The following is a 19,944-nucleotide window of genomic DNA, read 5'->3' as shown; positions in this document are numbered from 1 at the left end:
GTGGATTTTTTAAACCCCAAGAATGCCATATGACAAATCCTACAGTTGTAAGGCCCCCATCCAAGAACTGGACCAAATGTGGTTGTAACTTAAACTTTGGCTTTAGATCTGCTTAGCGTAGCAGTTGCAAACGTGTAGGAATGCATACCCATTAGCAGGTTTTCAACGTAAAGCGGTACTTATGTGTTTATTATATTGTTCCAGAGTGGTGTCCTGAAAATGACCCATTTGTTTACATCACAGGTGTCAAACTCGCAGCCCTCCAGATGTTATGGACTACAGTTCCCATCATCCCCTGCCAGCATGATGCTGGCAGGGGATGATGGGAACTGTAGTCCATAACATCTGGAGCCGGGCCGCGAGTTTGACACCTATGGTTTACACTGTTCCCAAGTAGGCTGGTGGCGGGGTAAAACTGTCATGGAAGTCCTGGTGAGATCTCTTGGGCGCTCACTTAATAGGATCTGCAAGAGTGGGACCAGCAAGGAAAAACATCCCCTTTGTTTCACCATCCTTGTCCACACTTCTAGCTCCACTTCCTGTCTGTCCACCCATCTGCCCTCCATTTCCACATCAGATTGCTCACTCCCCCCCCCATCTCAGCAGCTCTCCTTACTCACCAACTGCAGCTTCTGCAGTATCTCCCCTCCCGCAACTCACTGCTGCTTGCAGCACTGCTTTTCATGTGCCATTTTTGGAACAGTTACTGCTTTTGGTCTCGTTTTTTTTAAAATATTTATCTGCACACCTGGGATTTCCAGAAACCCATACCTTAACCTTGAGTGGCTCATTGTGTAGCTCTATTGATCTACACTCAGCAGGAATGAGGAACCCATGACTATTATTTAAACAACGATGCTGGTGTCATCACTATTATTTTTGATTGAATGAAAGAGACCACATGAAACTACTTCGACCCACCTATCAAGCTGTAACCATCCCCAATTGAGGTTTATACAAGTGGATTTGCGGGAGGAAAGATTAACTCAGTTAATATTTTACATTTTGGGCAAGCGAGCAAATGAGGCCCTTTGCAATGAGAGGGTTGTTTTGAAGGCACACCAGTCTACCCAAAAAGCACATTTGGCCAAAGGTAATGTTTAGCCTGTGCACAACAGTATTGACAGAAGAACCAGGGTATTTCTCAGCTTAACAAGGATTTTATCCTTGACAGTGCAACGCAGGAGACAAATTAAAGCTTCCTTTTGAGAAGGAAGAAGCATGCTTATGTTCGACAATACATTTAGCTAAGGGAGGGGGTCTCAGTCATGCGTACATTTACAATCCAGGGATTCTTTTGATTTAATTGGTTTTATTACTATGTAATGAAAATTCTCCCACCCAATGCAAAATCGCATTTACTGAAAGACTCCAGAGCCCTATAACCATATGATAATGCTACAACCTACATAGAAGAGGCACAAAACTCCAGCATCTGTAGAAATTGGTTTTAATACATTTTGTGAAACTTTACCAATTAGCAAAACATTTACAGAAAAACAAATACCAATACCAGGACAAAGAGGTTGTTGGCGCAGCACAAATATTACCTGGCTTAGAGAGGAAACCATAATTCATATATTACATTTTCCACATACATTTAACAGGATCAATGCATATACACACTCCAAACTAGCAGGATGAGGAGTTTCTGGGCACGGAGATCAGGGCAGGGCATTTCCTCAGTCTGCCCATTTCCTATTTTCATGCGCTGCTACGCATGTGCGCGTTCTGAACAAGGCGAAAGGTCGCAGAGAAAATGTAGGGGAGAGATCAAGCCAGCAGACAAATACCTTTGAAACTGCTGAGGAATCAGGACAGCACAAGGATTAGAATCTGGACTGGAGGGTTACTAAGCCACAACAGGAGGGCAGGGCTGGGGATAATAACCTGGGGACTGTACTCATGAGACAATCTAGGCAGCCATATACCATCCTAGATGGGTTAGCTGGCTGCTTTCTGAAGCCGCATCTCCGTGAATCATCCTTTGAACACACACACGAGAATCCTGGATTCGGTCCAATTGCTGACATGTTGATCTGGCAGGCAGTGTTTACATGGTTGTACTATTGAACTTGGTGCAAAATTCGTAACTTGCCAAAACCCGAAGCCTCTGAAGATTGAAGGTAGGATATAAATATGAGAGGATCTGCGAAGGGCAAAGACTGTAAATCCTACGCATACTTCCTTGGAAGTAAACCCAACTGAACTCAGGACTTAATAAACCTGCAACGTCTCTGGCTGCATGGTAAAGAAAGGGGCAAATTTTTTAAACAACAAACCTAAGGCATTTGAGGGGGCTGCAGAGAAATGTCATCAAGTGATGCGCATGAAAGTAATCACACCAACACACAGTGGTAAGATATAACCATGAGAAAAGTTGTTTTAAATAAGAACACAAAAGCAACCATGATGGGTTTATCAGTCAGCTACATAAGTGCAGCTTTTTACTAGCTAACGTGTCAGAAGTTCATGCAGCGCCGGTTCCATCCTTGAGATGTTTCATATCACTTTGGAATCGTACTAAATATGCTTTGAGCTCCAAGACCAGTCAGTTATAACAAACTCTGTTTGCTAAGTTCCGATTTCACTGTGATCCTAGAGCGAGTCATCTTTCTGCCCTTCACTTCCCAAATAGCTACGTACTTTTCCCAGTCTTCTGCAGCCGGCTGGCACTTGGCTGCCGAGGTACTCGCTGGCTGGATCCTTCCCGGCTGCTGTGATCAGACAGGGTTTGGGGCCCCGCTGTTGCCGAACCGGTTTTGGTTCTCCCTGGAAGGACAAAACAAGTGCCAAAGTTCAGGGCTTTTGTTATGAACAAACGGTAGAGTTGCTCAAACGTAAACAAAATAAAATCTAAGTTTCGCTCAGGTGATGCAGCCTTCACGGTTCAGTGTGAGCTGCAATTTCATCAATGCTTAGAACAGCAGCCACGCCAAGCCACACTCAAAGGGGAGGTCAGTTCAATTTCACCAAAATATGAGCTACACAAAGGGGTGGTTTAATTAACCCTTATTTAGGGTCATTATCCTAATTGGTAGACGCAGCAGCCAAACCAAACTGCTGTGGCTGTGGTTCTGAGAATAGTTTCCTGGGAGTAAGGCCCCACTGGATAGAATGGGTCCTACCTTCAGACTAGACCTGCTTAGGATTTCTCCTACAAGGCACAATTAAACCCCGGATCCTTACTCCAATTCAACTGAGAAAGCAATCAATTAAAACTTTAATCACACATTTAAATTTGCCTTCCCACTGGTAAGTGGGATTGAAAGTGACTGCTGAACGCATGTGCCAGATTTTCCCTTATCAAGGAATATTTAGGAAACAAACACACATTAAAGGTGATTTTTCCATGAAGTTCACCTCCAAAGCTCGTAAACGTTTTGCATTTCAGAAAGGCCAAGCCCCCACCCCCCCTCCCAAGAATGACAGACTACTAGCTCAACAAGAACTCTTTTTAATCTAGACCTAGGAATTCATCATAGACCGTGTCCTTTAGCCCAGATTCTCACATTCAGAAAATTAAAGATGGCTTTCCTTCCTAACAATAATTTTGCTGAACTGTACATTCTCGGGCTTGAAAAGCTCTCCCCTTCTATTATACTCAATGAAGATGTAATTGGTGACTTACAAACGTGGAGTCCTCGAGAAGGCATACACAGAGATTGTTAGTATGCAAATATATTATTATTATTATTGATTTTTTTAAAATACAAAGGCTTCAACCTACTGATAATTTAGCACTGGCAAGTGCATTCGCGAAAACAGCATTCCATCTTGCATTAAGTTATTTCCTGTCAGCGTGTCCATGGCAGCCACCATGACTAAAGTACGAGGGAACCCTCACACTTGACAGGAAATCCCAGTTCTTGAGGAGGAGGGAAAGCAAAGGACCAGGAGCAAGACTCCTTCGCCATCTCTGCTCCATGCGAGCTTCATCCCTTTGCTCACACCTCCGCTCCTTTAGAAGTGACGGAAGCGCCTCAGTTGCCTGAGAAAGCCTTATTTCTTGATTGCATTTTTAAAAAAGAAACCCTTAGTTGATCTATCCCAGCTTTTAAAGAACGTTGTGGCAAATCTGGTTAATGCTTATTTCTATCATGCATTGTGTCGCTTGGGAACACCAGTCTGGGCCTAGAGACCTTCCCTGGTCTGAGCAAGGAAGTTCCTTTGTTGATTATGACTTCATATATTCCGCATCTAACACTGCTCCTCCCAGTGGAATCTGCCCTCCGTGGGACTATAAGGAAGAAACCCTCCCCCCCCCAATCCTTTTTTAACCAACATGCTTTTTCAGAACGTTACCTGTCTCCCTGTACCCCACAGCCACAGCAACCTGGCAGTTATTCAGTGAAACTCCCACAGTACCAGAGACCTTTACCAAAGTGGGTGGTGTCCCCCAGGAGGAAAAGGTTTGTAATTGAACAAAATTTGATAATGGGCCTGGGTGGCTCCAAACACTAGACCAGTGGTGGCGAACCTATGGCACGCATGCCAGAGGTGGCACTCAGAGCCCTCTCTGTGGGCACGTGCACACAGAGTTCGTCTTGTAGGGGGAGCGGAAAATCACCCCCCCCCCCCACACACATATCTAGGCTGGTCTTGCTTCTGGTCATGATTCACCCACTCGAAGCATTGCAGTTGCTTCACCAAGCTTACTCCTGAATAACGCATGCCTCGGAGCAAACCATTTTTTCTAAACAAAAACCTCAGTATTCAGGTTAAATTGCCATGTTGGCACTTTGCGATAAATAAGTGGGTTTTGGGTTGCAATTTGGGCACTCGGTCTCGAAAAGGTTCGCCGTCACTGCATTAGGCCAATTAACTTTTCTGGCCTTTGTCACAGCAGCCTGAGCTACCACAGAGTCCTGATGATCCTCCACACCCCAGTAAAGGGTAGCCCCACCCCCACGTGGCATGCAGGTCTGCTGATTCCCAACACTGCCTTTTTGGCAGGTCAAAAGGGACTCTTCCTTCCTCCCTTCTTCACCAGTTGGATGCAACCCAATGAAGAGAATGAGCTAACAGAGGGGAATAAAGCAATTCTTCACAAAGTGGCAATGCGAAGACTTCACAGACATACAGCTTCAAATGCACCCACTCCCACAAACCTCTAGGGAAAGATTTACTTATATTCTGGAAGAACATCTGATCTGTGTATCTCAAAAGAATTAACAAAAGAGAGAACTTTTCACTCCAGTGTGTCAAAACTGAACTGAGGAACTGAAATCGGCATCCTGATACGTGCCCATCGGGCAGCACAAGCATTAGATTGCCAAAAGCATGTTTAATGCTGCAAAAATAAATTATTTATACAGAGACAGCAGCACAACGCACTACCAAGAGCTCATAAAAAGAATGTGGCTGGAAAGTTTTCAGAAAGAGCTTTGAAATCCCATGGCTTTATGTATGCGTTGAGGCACTCCTAGATGGATCGTCTTCCTGACAGTTACTCTGAAACAGATCGTACTGTATCCCAAGTGGAATGGCAGGATTAGCACGGCAAACCACCTCCGAACATCTCTTGCCTTGAAAACCTTTTGGAGTCACCATAGTGCAGTGGATCTCAACCTTCCTAATGAAGCAACCCTTTAATACAGTTCCTCATGTTGTGGTGACCCCCAACCCTAACATTTATCCATTTTACAGATGGAGAACACTGATGCAGAGAGTCTTAGGCGACCCCTGTGAAAGGGTAGTTGGACCCCCAAAGGGGTCCTGACCCCCAGGTTGAGAGCCACTGCCATAGTAGATTCCACACAGTATATTTATAACAAGTTGCAATAGTTATAAATGGATTTGTTATAAATATGATTGAAACTCATTATAAAAATGCTGTGCGGAATCCACTCGTAAGTCAGCTTTGACTTGATGGCAGTGCCCCTCCTCCTCCCCCCCGCCAATGCTAATTCCTGCCAGTTGGTTGTTGTGCATTTTGTGGGCTTTGGTCTGGTGGATCTTGTTCCTAACGTTTCGCCTGCATCTGTGGCTGGCACCTTCAGAGGGGTATCACAGAGAGAAGTCTGTTATACACTGTGTCCTACCCCTAATTTCTGCCATTTCACTTGGGATAAAGCATGATCCCATAATCCAGTTGTACCACCCCAATCAGAATGTTAAAATGATTCCTGAAGAGATCGTTTGTAAATTATTAATAATACTTGAACGAACGCTGCACAGTGTTCGGTTTCTACTTGTTTTAATGTGATAGTAAGCACACTGGTGCTGACGGGAAGCGCCGTCCCCATGGGGTTTTCAAGGCAACTGATGTTCAGACGTGGTTTGCTATTGCCTGCCTCTGCGTAGCCATCTTGAACTTCCTTGGTGGTCTCCCCTCCAAACACTAACCAGGGCCAACCCTGGCTTAAGCTTCTGAAATCTGGCAAGATCAGGCTACCCTGGGCCATCCGGGTCCCTTATTTGGAAGCAAATCCTGCTGAAATCAATCACAGTTGCTGTCAAGTGAAACACATTTGGGTCTGAACGCAAAGGAACCTCATCTTTTTTTTTTTTTAAGGGAGGGATTCCTTTCTTATCACCATCATAGAAGACTGCATTGAACCCCAGTAGAGAACTAACACACACAACCTGCAAAAGGAGAGAACAGGCAGCAAGAAAACTGGAAAGAGCCAGGGGGACCTTGAGAGAGAGGCGAGCAAGCCGCAGCGGGACCGTAGACCCCAGCCTTAGTGACTCTTATTCTTGGAGGTCGAAGGGCAGAGGAAAGTGAGAGAGGTGCAGGGATTTTACTGGTCTTGGCAGAGATAAGTTGGGGCTCTAATTCAAAGAGAGATAGAAACAAATTAGAAAAACACCACAAGAAAGAGAGAAAGAGAGACAGAAACAAAGCTGTGAATGCGTTATCAACGACGCCCTCCTCTCGAGAAGGAAAATATTTTTTAAAAATAGTTGAATGGTCATGTTACGGAATCACCATCTCTTTGCTTGCACAATTCACAAAAGTTGAGATTTTTTAAATTAAGAAACTGACGGAATATGAAGGTTGAGGAGGTTAGGGGCAGAGAAACGGGCAGCTGTTCACCAAACTTATTTTGATTTCCTGAATTGTTTCCGGACCTACTTGTTATCTGCATGAAACACACCTCACAAAATATTAATGACAGCAGCAGCACTTTGAATGGTCTTTGCCTATTCTACTTCAAGGGGTACAGGAGTGAGAAATGAATTTATTCTGCTACAGAAAACCCCATGCTTAAGGGGAAGGGTTTGAGTAAGGATAGAAATAAACGTATATCGAGTATAAATGTATTGTGTATAAATGTATTCTATTTTTAAGTGGTTGTACGCTGCCCTGAGCCCTGTGGGGAGTTGGGTGGGATAAAAATGTGCAAATAAAAATCATTGAGCAATCCCAAACAACGCGGAGTATACTCATTAGCTCGTTTCAATGCCTAATGCTATGACATTTGGCAGATATAATAATATCCCCTATGAGAATAGGCAATGCCAGTGTAAAATGGCTGTTGAGACTGTCCAACATGTACTTTTAGAGTGTTCTACATATGATCTACCACGCTCCATGTATATTCATCCCTTGATAGAGGTTAAATATTGACATGTCATCATCTGTTATGAACTTCCTACTCAATGGTTCTTGTGATCTTATATGTGAAAATGTTGCGAACTTTCTGAAGCATTACCTGGCTAAGCATAATTACTCTCCATAAAATAGTCATGGTAAATTTAGCTCTCTTTGTTTTCTGTGTACAGGGTCTGTATGTAGGTATCTAATGCATATTTGTAATGTATTTTAATGGGTCCCTTTTTGTTTTTAATATTGTAATATGGTAATTTATAATGCCAATAAAGGCTTCTGTCTGTCTAATAGACCTTGCCAAAGAAATAAAAATAAAATAAAGAAGCGACTGCTAGGTTTCAAAGCTTCAACACAAGGCATTTAAGTATTTGCAGTAAAGTGACCCAAATAGCCTTTTCTCCAGGCTATTTCGACCTGGTTTTGGCTGCTATCCACGGCAGGGGTCTGGAACTGCTCTAAGAGCCAAACTAATTCAGGGCAAGAGATCCACAAAGAGCCAGTATAAGAATGCTCCTGCGGATAATCGAAATTCTACTACTTAACATTTCTGGAAACTGACCTGTTGATTAACCATCTATAAAGCGACCCCAGCCCAAGCACTTATTGTCATGTCTCCTTGATTAGGAAGTGGAGCACACAAAATCTCACAATAAGTAATAAATATACCCAAGGAGCACTATACACAACTGTTTTAGTAAACTGGTACAAATCTTTGCCTGGTTTGCACCAGAGGCGTACGGCCTATGGGAAATGGGGTCACATATGTCCCAAGGTGCATGACTTTTGGTCACATGGCACCCCCCCCACATGACCAAATGGTGTGCACCCCAGCCACATGGGATGAAGCCCCTCCCCCCCAGCTCCATGCAGGTCAGCTTTTGGGCAAGCCGGCCTGTACGGAGGCCAAGGCTCAGGGGTGTGGCCCAACCCCTGAACCCGGGGGGGGGGGCGCAGGAGTGGATGCCTCTGGGCGTCATTTCCCCCCCAGTATACCTCTGGTTTGCACTTGCATCTCTGGCAGCTGTTCACCTCTTTCATTTCGCTTTCTGTAAAGCATCTCCAACCCATTAGTCCCATTTGCCTGCCATTTCACTCCTATATCGGCCATTCTGGCATCCCACTTTGCTCCAAAAGTTTCATTTACTTTTTAGAATTTTTTATTATTTATTATTTTTATTATTTATTATTATTTATTCCACTTTTATACCGCCCTCCCCCAAAAGGGCTCAGAGCCACATTTGGTTCCGTACCGAGCCATGTTGGGTTCTAGAGTTTGCAAGCCTTTCATCTATGGTGTTGAGTCCAATGGAAGAAAGTTTGACACTCCACCCCCTTCTATCTCTAATCCGTGAATCTATCCAAGAATAGCTTGTTTGGTTGCTTCACGGCATCTTCATCATCCCTTAATAATGGGAAAGGCTGTCTCTCGTCTGGCTCCGCCCCCTTCTATTTTGTGTTTGCTTATATGCCACCTTTCTTCCTAAAAGTTGTTATGTGGGCTTCTTGTAAAGGTGCAAACCAGACCCAGCCAATTTGCTTAGCTTCAGCAGGGCCGCTGCACCATTCACCTTCAAACCATGCCCGGGTCTAACGTAGCGAGGATGTGGCGAGAAGCATAAGAAAAAACTAATTGCAGAGCGCTGTCCTCCTTGATTATAAGCACTATTGTACTTTTGAAAAACGTCGACCTGCCTTTAACAGCCTTGAAGTATTACGAGGCCACTTAACCTATCTAGAATCTGGCTAGATGTTATCTTTGTGTTGCTGTTATCTTTGTGTTAAGATTATACTGCTGTGCCATTCTAAACTGTATACGAATTGCTTTTTTCATTACTCCAGTGGGAGAGAGGTAATAATTGCTAAATATAAAAACTTGCCTGGTCGGGACCTTGTAAAACTCTCTATGTCCTCTTTCCCGGGCAGTGATGTGCAGGCAGTTAGACCCAAGGTGGAAAGAAGAAAACTTGTACCAACCAGGCTACAATAAATACTTCAAAAATTGTGTCCCCCACTGGAGTAGCAATTTACTTATAAGTAACCAAAATAATGTTACAACACAATAACCAGATGTTTTGGAAAAATGTGGAATAGGGTTGTTTGGAATAAGTGGCAGTAATTATGGGAGGGAGGAATTTGGAATGGGTGGGTAGAGAGCCCTTACTATCACCATCATTTCTCCATTCCAAACAAGAACTCCCAAAGGTGCTTCTTCCCAACATAAGCATCCACTGGGGTTTTGTTACACGGATCTGTGCAATGTGCAGATCGGCCCTTGAGTCGGACATTTCCTACAGACAACGGCACCTGGCCTGGGACAACACCTCGTCTTCTCTCCGCCACAGCACTGCTCTTCCCTACCACCAGAAGGTATGCTGCAGCTGCATCCCAGGCCTTTTAGACTGTGCCGCGCTCTTTTCCAATCTAGAAGGGTGGGGGAGACCTACAAACTATACCCCTTTGCCAAACTTCAAATCCAGGAAGAGGAGCTGAGACAGCCCTGTGGATAGACAGAGAAAAAGGCATGGTAGTGAAAGTGGGAAACAGGAGGCAGTGGCGGACGCGGAAAATGATGCGGCGGACAGGCGCTCTCTCCTAGCCGCTTTCAGCAAAGCTAGCTTAACCGATCTAGCATCAGACACGGCAGAAGCAAACAGGCCATTGTCAAGACCAATCTGGGAATATATTTGGTGATGGGAAGATGGGGACTCTGTGTTTGCTCAGGACACCATCTCAGCTGCTAAGCCTGCAGGGTTGTTTTTTAAAAAACCAATCTAGGCCACAGGGATTATTAGACAAGATGGCCAAATTCAGATACACTCACAATAAGCGTTAACTAAAAAGGACGCAGAAAGGAATGCAGACGTACAGCTTGCTGCTGATGTATACTTCTTTAGCAAACAAGAAAAAGGTGCAAGATGACAGCTTTACTGTCAGGTAAAGACCCTATGAATTTCACTGTGTAAGCTTCATCAGAGGGATCAGAGTTCTTTTTGCTGAACCTTTCCACAGCAATTGAGTCCTATATCAGTCTGACTTTCATCAACTCTAAATTAGGGATTGCGGAACCATAAACTGTCCCTTTTCATAGTTTCCTAGTGGAGACACTGGATGTTATCATTGGTATCTTCTACTGGGTACTGGAAACAGGATATGGCTCTTTCTGATTTTGCCAACTACCTTATGAGTGGACACACTGGCTTAGTCTCAGGCTTGGCGTGGAGGACCAGACTAATAGCTCTGGGGGCCTGAACGTTCATGCCAAGGTCGCCCTGTTAAGCTGCTCTCAGAACTTCATGGCGTCCAGAGCAACTACAGGACTAGCCCATATGGTTACGGTTCCAACATCTGAGAAAGGACAGGCAGTGGGTCTCCTTGTCTGCACCGAGCAAGCATCTGACCCGGCAAAGGGTGTAAAAATTGGGCCCTTGTCATGGGTGGATGAATCACCACCTGCTAAAGGAAAAAATTGCCTTGTTCGCTTTCTGGTGGATTCAACTGCATTCCTTTCAGATGAAAAGTGTGCCAGAGACCAAATAATTGAATTTCCAGAATGCTCTAAAATTAGGGGTTCCCAACATGATGCCCACTGAGTGTTTTTAGGAACTGGGGCCTGGAAGGGTCTTTTGCCCCACAAGGCTTCTGACTAGCTGTGCATATTTTTTTAAATGTTGCTTTGGCAGCAGCTACCACCATAGCACAAAGATGTGCACCGTGTCACCAATGTTGAGCCATTGTGGGGCAGCCATTTTGTTGCTGGGCCCACTATGCAGTGTCAGAATTCCAAATGTGCCTGCAAGCAAAAAAATGTTGGAGACCCCTGCTCAAGAATACGTGGGGAGCCTCAATAGTGGCTCTGGAGGATCTTACTATGGGCCTGGAATATTCAGCTGAGAGGCCATCAACTTTCTCCTTGATGTCCTGGTTGCTTTTGGATTTATTAGAATTGGTTTGGGAAAATATTTTTTTCCGTTATCATAGATCCGTCTGCAGCTTGTTTATTTATGTCATGCTTTGATCAGATCAATCCTTTTTTTGATTATATTCTACAGTTTAAAATGTTTACAGATGACCTCTTTTTTGTTATTTCTAATCCTACTGTGGTGGATCCATTTTGCAAATCCTCTCCTCCCTACCATAAAATTTACAGCCACTAGTAGTGAGATATCTTTACCTTTTTTGGATTTAGTGGTGTCCATTTCCAGTAATCACAAATTACAAGTTGCTTTGTTTAGGAAGGACACTGATAGGAACTCATACCTCCATTATACCTCCTTCCCTTCCTGGCATTTACAAAACAACCTTCCTTACTGTTTGTTTCTCTGGGCTAAACGGAACTCCTCATCTAAGAAAGATAATAAGGGGCCAGCTAAAACAATAGAGGTTAAGCTACTGAATAGGCAATATCCATGGTCTATTACCCATAAAGCAAGAATGAGAGCTGACAGTGTGTCTAGGGAGGTTTTGTTTACTTCAAATGCTCACACTAATACAGCTAGGATTGTATCTCCTTTTGAGTTTACTGAATTAAGTTCAGGTATTAAAAATATTATTCTTAGCTACTGGCCACTTCTCGAAGATCTCCCTGGTTGTTCTGTTCCCCCTTTGATAACATTTAGAAGAACCTGGAATTTGGGAGATATTCTGATCCACTCAGACTCTGGCAAGCAATTGAAAAAACTGTTATCAGTGTGAGGTCACTTTAAATGTGGCAATTGTGCTGCCTGTCCTTTAGCAATTGAAATGAGGAGTGTGTCTTTTCCCAAGACTAATTACTTCAAAGATTTGGATAGTTTCTCCAACTGCAATTCTGTGAATTCTGTATATTTTACAGTCTTGGAACAAATATTATATTGGTAAAACATGGAGAAAATTAAAATTACACATATTTGAACACTCTTCTTGTATCAGGAATGAAATTAAGGATGCTCCACTTGTTGACCATTTTTTTGTGTATGAATCATCCTTAGAATTCACCATGTTTTGAAGTTTTAGCCCTCATCTCTGATGTGGAGGAGGATGTGGATTGCAAATTATGTCGCCTTGAGAGTTTCTTTATCTTTCGTCTGAATACACTCCACTCCTCCGGTTTGAATCAGTCAATTGACTTTCAACTGTTTTGGAAATGAGGGAATGATTGCACCTGGCTATTCTCTCTCTCCTCTTTGTGGATTGTATAATTAGCCCTGTATTTTGTCTCCCTTAAGGACTTTGCGAGAAGTAGGAGTCAAGCTATCAGAGCAGTGTCCCTTTTTAATATATTATTTTTTGTTTACATTATGGGTTTTGGTTATAAATTGATTGTATTTGTATATACTGTTTGTTTTTTAGATTATCCCATTTCATTGTAACAAGTTGTTTGTAAGTATAATTTTTTAATATTTTGGGCTGGGGGTTTCCTTGTGAATTTTTTCTATTTATTTGCATTTTTGTTATCATTTTTACAGAATGAGCTTTCAAGTTTCATTACGATGTCAGCAATGAGTCTAGATTTCTGGCTAGCTTGCTCTTATATAGATGGCTGGTTTGTTACATACTTGTAAACTTGTGCACATTTCTATTTAAGTTTGTAATGAAATAGATAAAAAGTCTGTTGTTATTGCACTCCAGTTGTTTGCAGAAAGCAAGCACACCAACCCAGAAACAACATGCCACAAGACTCATCTGAAGATCCAGAAGGCAGCTGTGGCAAAGGCGAAGGATATCATTATAGCACCCAAATTTTGTCCAGTACAATTGTCTAGAACAGTGGTTCTCAACCTTCCTAATGCCACGACCCTTTAATACAGTTCCTCATGTTGTGGTGACCTCCAACCATAAAATTGGTATATATAAAATATAAAAAGACCATTTTCCAATGGTCTGAGGCGACCCCTGTGAAAGGGTCATTCGACCCCCAAAGGGGTCGCGACCCCCAGGTTGAAAACCACTGGTCTAGAAACTAACCTAAGACCTGCTAACACACATGTGAACAGTTTGGTGATTAGCTTTTGTACAATTATTTGTTGATCATCTAATTTGTTCAGATCTGGATGCCAGTATGAATGTTCATCATAAGTGAGAGGCGTCATTTTGGATTGGCCTCCCTGACAGCACTCTTCGCTTTGTGAGGGTCACCTCCTGCAAGTTAAAGCACTGACCTTCCTGGCTAACGAAGGTATGGCAGGAGGAGAAAGTGAGTGTGCTACTCCAAAGAAGATAATCCGGTGCTCCTCTAGCAGGAGCTTGGGGAACCCCAGGGTCCACAAATCCTTTGGAAAGACAGAAGGCAAGCACCTCTCGCTCCCACTCAGGTAATGTGAAAATGGAGCCTATGCTTTCGAGGGAGGGCAAATTCTCCCCTTCTCAAGGAAAGGAAGGGTCCACCTCATCTTTGTGGGCAATCACAGATCCACCACACAATGGTCGCCTAGCTTTCAGGGCCCTTCAGAACTGTAGTCAGAAAACTTAGTTTTTAAAATTTTATTTTATCGTTGGTTTTATACCCCACCCTTCCCCTCACTGATTGGCTTCTGGATACAATATCTCAGCTTTAAAAACTCTAATTGCCTGAGTGGCACCAAGGAGATCAGTCCTAGTAATTCTAAAACAGAACCGGTTTTCACTTTATCTCGCTATGCAAAGTTACCATTCTACAGCCATAAGCTGTGATAGTCAATGGCAGTATTAAGTGACTTCCAGAAATTAGTTTTGTATGATGCTGGTCTTTTTCTACTTCTAAGGGCAGCTTTGTTCTACCCTTGTTCAGGTGGTCCCTACACAGAAGTTATCAATAAATAAATAAATAAATGTCTTGCCTGATGCACAGCTCTTTCCAGTCAAAGGTGAGAAACAGTACTTCAGCAAGGGCCTTTTGAGTTGTGGGTCCACACAAAATAAGGCACGCTCTGAGACCTCACACAGATGTTACAAACATCCCTGCCTTTAAAGAGTAGTTCGCAATGTATTGTTCTGAGGGTGGAGGCTTCTGTGAGAGATGCTTGCCAAGTACTTTGAAAAGAACTTTTGAAAAGGGATGACAAACTTTGTTGAGGGAGAAAGAGAGGGACTGAGGAGGATCTACAAGAAACTGGATTCAAAATGGGGGGTGGGAGCTAGATTGCCAGAGTTGGAGAGTGGCTGCAATGGATAGTTGTTGGGAAAAAAAATCTGACCCATCTCTAATCTGCCTCTTTTGGGTCACGTGATCAAGAATGGGTTTTCAAGAATTCTAGGATGACACATCTGGCCTTGACTTATTTCAGTTTGGTTTTGGAATGGAGACAACCTGGGTCATTCCTGGATGATCTTTGCATATAAATGGATTAGGGCAGCAGATCCCTTTTGGACTTGATTTATCCTTCAGCCCAACCAATAACTCCATCCTTCTGAAACACTGAGAAGCAACAGGAGGATATGGTGCTCAAGTGGTTTGTCTTCCTTTGTCTGAGGTGTTTGAAAGAATTGTTCTTGCGGGCGACAAAACGAACAGATTTGTCTTAGGGACTACCAACAGGATTTTGACTTTTCAACAAATGGGGGGGGGGGGTGTTCCCATATCCAAGGCCGCTAAATTAGCTTTAGTGTGTAGTATCACTATGCTGATGACACCCATCTCTGTATTTCATTGATGAGCCTCAAGAAGCAGCTGTCTGTGCTCTAGGGTGTCCACAATAAACTGATTAAGGAAGATTAAGCTAAAATTGAATCCAGACAGGATGCAGTGGCTGTATGTTGATATTCCCTGGGGAATTATTCTGCCTACATTGGATTAATTAAGTTAGCTCTTGAAGATCACATGTAAAGCTTGGAGGTATGCCTTTCTTGAAGAGCCAGGTTGGTACCCTTTTGAAAGGCTTAGTGTGATTAAGCCATTTTCCTTTGTAGACACAGCTGGCCCAGAAACACTGGTCCATGCTATTGCAACCATGAGGTCTGACTACTAAAAACTGAATGAGCACAACATGTAGCAGCTGGTCTGGTCATTATAGCAAGCTGCTAGCAAAATAGTGCATCTCTTCCTGAAACTATTTAATAGGTTGCTTATTTGTTTCCAGGTCAATTTGGGTTGTTGGTTCTTAACTTCCTGTCCTCAACTTGCACACCCAAAAGACCATCTCTCCCTACGTGGACACAGGCACCAGCTGCAAGTTGCTCAACAGATCTTGCTTTCTATGACAAGTCTTAAGGATCCTCTTTGGTCCAGACACAGGCCTTCCCACTCACCAGAGGGGACTAGAAGAATGATCACCTTACAATCTCGTAAAGCAGTTGTGTTCCCAAAGATTTTATTTATCTGTAAGAACACTCTGTTCATCATAGCAAAAGGTTGCTGATAAACAATTCAGAGGGAAGTGAGGACTGTTTCTGTCACACTTTGGGCACTTCTGCACATGCAGAATGCCCTTTCAATCCACTTTGCAGCTGGATTTCACTGTGCGAAATAGCAAAATCCACTTGCAAACAATTGGAAGTGGAAGTGGATTGAAAATGCATTATTCTGCATGTGCAAAAGTGCCCTGAGCCTCCCTCAACGGCAGGGACCTCCCCCTTATTTGGAAAGGGCTGCAAAAAGAAGAGTAAACATCAATCAACCATCAGTGTTTAGAAACTATGAAGCCAAATTGTTTAGAAGATGAAACAAGGATTGACTCACAAAAGGTTAAATCCTGGAAAACTGGGTTGGTCCTTTAAGCATCACATTTTGTAAAGGGCAACAAATTTTGTAAAGATAATACAGCCATACTAACACAGCCATACATCTGATGGCATCCCTCCCTCTTATTCTGTGTATTTGTTGATAACTGCAGTTTTAACCCTTCTGGGCCATATATACATTTAACCAATTGTATATACAGAAAACATTTTGAGGGGTTATTGTTTCCAGAAAAGCAGAATACAAAACATTTACAGAAATAAGCAAATAAATGCTCACATGGAAGCAAAAATGTGCTCGGGTCTAGGGTTAGCAACTCCAGAAAATAAAATTCCTGGAGATTTTTTTTTTGGGGGGGGGGGGAGCAGGGGTTGGGCCTAGGAAGGACAGGCTTTCTGGAGGGACCTCAGTAGACCATAACAGTATCTTTCAAAGCAAGGAAACTGATCTCCATCATCAGTTGTAACCCCAGGAAATCCCAAATAGTTGTAATCCCAGAAAATCTGCGGCCCCTACCTGGAGATTTGCAAGCACAGATTTATCGACTTTCCTGCACAGAGACAGGGAGGGTTGCTAACGCTACCCCAACTTATACTGGCTGATCAAAGAACTTCCCATGTTGGCCTTTTTTTCCTTTTCAAAGCATGAAGTCAGAAACTCAAAGAAGGAACATGCCAAGCATCTGGGGTAGGAGAAACGTCAAGGAAAGCAAAGACCCACTCCAAACTTCGGCCTGTGCCAGGAAGAGAGCAGAAGTGAGGGATGGAGGGTGAAGCACCAGAGCTGGCCCAAAAGCGAGAAACCCCAGCAACAGACGGCTTGCCCATGAGGCCCTCCGAGCATGCGCAGAGGCCACCTGGTCCCCCTGGCTCCAGAGAAGCTCCGCCTCCGCGGGGGCACCACTCACCACGGGCAAGCTCCGGAGCGCCCTCGGCAGCCAGTCTCTGTCCGGCGCACATGGATCGCAGCATCTGAAAAATCGCCGCGGGCGCCACATTCATACGCAGGAGGTCCAGCAGGATCCTGAAGGAAAGGAGGAAAGGGGGGGGGGGGAACAAAAAAGGTGCGTCACCATGGCAACCGCTGCCCGGGCCCACGCCCGCCCGCCCGGCCCTTCCGCCCCTCACTTGAAGACTTCCGGGTCGATGCTGGTTCCCGCCGCCTGCGCCAACTCAAACAGCTCCCCCTCTTCTGTGGTCAGGAGCTTCCGACGGGAGCGCGAGCCGCCGACCGCACCGGCTTTTACCGGGCCGGTGGTTTCCAAGGAAGGTCCCGACATGTTACCCGCTAGAGCCGAAGCGGAGAAGCGCCTCTTACGCTTCTTCCTGCCGCATTTCCCCGCTGCCTGGCGTCAGACGTTGTTTCCGTCGCGCTGGGAATTGTGGGAATTGTAGTTCCTCAGTCGCCCCAGTGCATTAGTCGATAGGGCGTTGGAACTTCAACTCCCAGAGCGAAGCGGGAGAGCGAGGCTAGAACGGCGCGCGGCGTGGAAACGTTCAAAGGAACTATTAGCGATGGCACTAGATGGGCATTTTTAGATTCTCAGATTTGTAATCCAGAGCAGTGTTCTGGAAGGAGTGCTGAAACTGAGAGTTTATTATACAATAACCATGCAGTGGGACTAATCTTCAACAGACCCAAGGATGCATCTTGTACCCAAACTGTGATAGCCGCCTGGGTTTTGGATTATGATTAATAGAAGTCAGAAGTTTATAAGCTGCATTTATATTTGTCAGTAGTTTGGTTTTACATTGTATTATATTGACATTTTATTGGCCTTGAAAGCTGTTACCCTAGTCGCTGTTTTGTGGCCCGCACAGAAGCCACAAGGCACCCAGAGACACCATTTGCTGTCAGTCTTGTATTTGAGAAAATATCATATCTCTTTCTGCAATGTTCTGCAATGCTTTGAGGGAGGGGTGGCATGCAAAGGAGGGGAGGGAGTAAGGGGTGGCATGCAAGGGAGGGGGAGGGCCCCCGGTATCTGGACATGGCCCACCCACCCTAGTGGAGGGAGGGGAAGGGCAGCCAGGGGTGGCCAACCCATGACACTCCAGATGTTCATGGACTACAATTCCCATCAGTCCCTGCCAGCATAGCCAATTGGCCATGCTAGCAGGGGCTGATGGGAATTGTAGTCCATGAACATCTGGAGTGCCATAGGCTGGCCACCCCGGATGCATAACTGCATCAGTACAGGAGCCCCAAGTGTGAATTACTTCCTTGGCTGGAGACAGTGGCCTTTTATGCACTTGTGTTCTGCCTCATAGCCAGCTTACCTTTTCTTCACTGTAGACTTTGCTTTATGCATGGTTTTTTTGCCCTTTCTGAAGCCGTTGTGGGTCAGAGCAGAGAAGCTGTGTAGTTTCCAAATGCTGGCAAAACACAGCCTTCCCTGTATAGTCAAAGGATCCTCTGAAGATGCCAACCACAGATGCAGGTGAAACGTCAGGTGAAAATGCTACTGGAACACAGCCATACAGCCTGAAAACCCCACAACACAACCTTCCTTGTTGCTTTGCTTTTCGCTGTGAAGCAAAACACCTAAAAGGAAACACAATTCTTTATCTGGGTTTTGTTGCTTCTTCCTGCCTTTATTGGCTCACCCAACAGCAGTTCTCCTGCTCTTCTGACTACCATTTATGAATGATCAGAAGGGCTTTGGTGGTTGTTGCTTTAAATACTTCTGGTCTAATACCTGCTTTTTCTCTGTCAAGGGTTAGCTTTGGGTGATGTATTACCTGATGTAACCCGGATTGACAAAGATTTGTCTATATAACCTCTGAACTTTGTAGAAAACTTTGCTTCTGCCTCAGACAGTTGCCTAATTTGGACTGCAGCCAAAATTTTAAAAAAATTCTTTTTACCTCTCAGTATCGGCATCTCTCTTGATTGGGACTGTGCAGCGCCAAGTTTGAATCTGGAGTCCTCCAAACTGTGACTTCAAAATGATGTGGTGCAAATTTCTCAGTCTTTGCTATGATTGCCAACTCTGAGTTGGGAAATTCCTGAAGATTTTGGGGTGAAACCTGGGAAAGGTGGGGTTTGGACAGAAGAGGGACCTCAGCAAGTCATAATATTGCAGTAACCACTCTTGAACGCAGTCATTTACTTCAGTGGAACTGAACTCTTCCGGAGATCAGCTGTAATTCTGGGAGATCTCAAGGACTCACCTAGAGGTTGGCAATTAATATTTGAACGTTTGGGAAGATGCCTATGGAGCATGGGATTCGGGGGAGAGATTTCACCTAGAGTTTGCCCTTTGACACTTACATTTTCTCCAGGGGAACTGATCTCTGGAGATCGGCTGTAATTCTGGGAAAACTCTAGGCCCCCTTCTGCACACGTAAAATAATGCGCTTTCAAACCACTTTCACAACTGTTTGCAAGTGGATTTTGCCATTCCGCACAGCTTCAAAGAGCACTGAAAGCAGTTTGAAAGCACATTATTCTGCATGTGCGGAATGAGCCTAGGTCTCACCTGGTGGTTAGCAGACCTACTGGCAATCCCAGTCTTTGCACTTAGGGAAAAGGCTTCTGTCATTCGATCATCCCAGTTGTCAACCGAACATAGCCTTCTAAATGAGGCCTTGTTATAGAACTACAGAGAGGATAAAGTTGCCGATTTCAACTCGGGAAATTCCTAGAGATTTGAGGTTGGTGCCTGAGAAGAGTGCTCAATGGCGATGTGATGTCATAGAGCTGCCATTTTTTCCATTTCTTATATATATCCCTTTAAAATCTTAGCTCAGTT

General features: G+C 44.3%; 1 protein-coding gene across 2 annotated transcripts; it reads right to left on the bottom strand.

The window, feature by feature from the left end:
- Positions 1–1,434: 1,434 nt before the first annotated feature.
- On the bottom strand, positions 1,435–17,553 carry LOC125433631 (mitotic-spindle organizing protein 2A-like). 2 transcript variants are annotated; one of them, XM_048498313.1, is made up of 4 exons: positions 17,318–17,553; positions 17,098–17,213; positions 6,589–6,777; positions 1,435–2,772 (listed from the first exon to the last, which is right to left on the bottom strand). In XM_048498313.1, the coding sequence occupies exons 1-4, from the start codon at positions 17,467–17,469 to the stop codon at positions 2,639–2,641; spliced, it is 591 nt and encodes a 196-aa protein (XP_048354270.1). In that variant the 5' UTR covers positions 17,470–17,553; the 3' UTR covers positions 1,435–2,638. The 2 variants fall into 2 exon arrangements, with proteins under 2 accessions (XP_048354270.1, XP_048354271.1); XM_048498314.1 differs by having other exon boundaries at positions 6,640–6,777.
- Between the last annotated feature and the right edge of the window lie 2,391 nt (positions 17,554–19,944).

Source organism: Sphaerodactylus townsendi, linkage group LG05 (assembly GCF_021028975.2).
Source record: "Sphaerodactylus townsendi isolate TG3544 linkage group LG05, MPM_Stown_v2.3, whole genome shotgun sequence".
Classification (NCBI taxonomy): domain Eukaryota; kingdom Metazoa; phylum Chordata; class Lepidosauria; order Squamata; family Sphaerodactylidae; genus Sphaerodactylus; species Sphaerodactylus townsendi.
The sequence above is the reverse complement of the archived record's forward strand: the minus strand, read 5'-3'. Positions and strand labels throughout refer to the sequence as shown.

Excerpts from the sequence above, each read along its gene's own strand:
- LOC125433631 (XM_048498313.1), bottom strand. The coding sequence starts at position 17,469 with ATGTCGGGACCTTCCTTGGAAACCACCGGCCCGGTAAAAGCCGGTGCG. Across the intron at positions 6,778-17,097 it reads CGCTCCGGAGCTTGCCCGTG|AGCCCCAACTTATCTCTGCC; the intron begins GTGAGTGGTGCC and ends TCTTTGAATTAG. Across the intron at positions 2,773-6,588 it reads CCTGTTCTCTCCTTTTGCAG|GGAGAACCAAAACCGGTTCG; the intron begins GTTGTGTGTGTT and ends TTGTCCTTCCAG.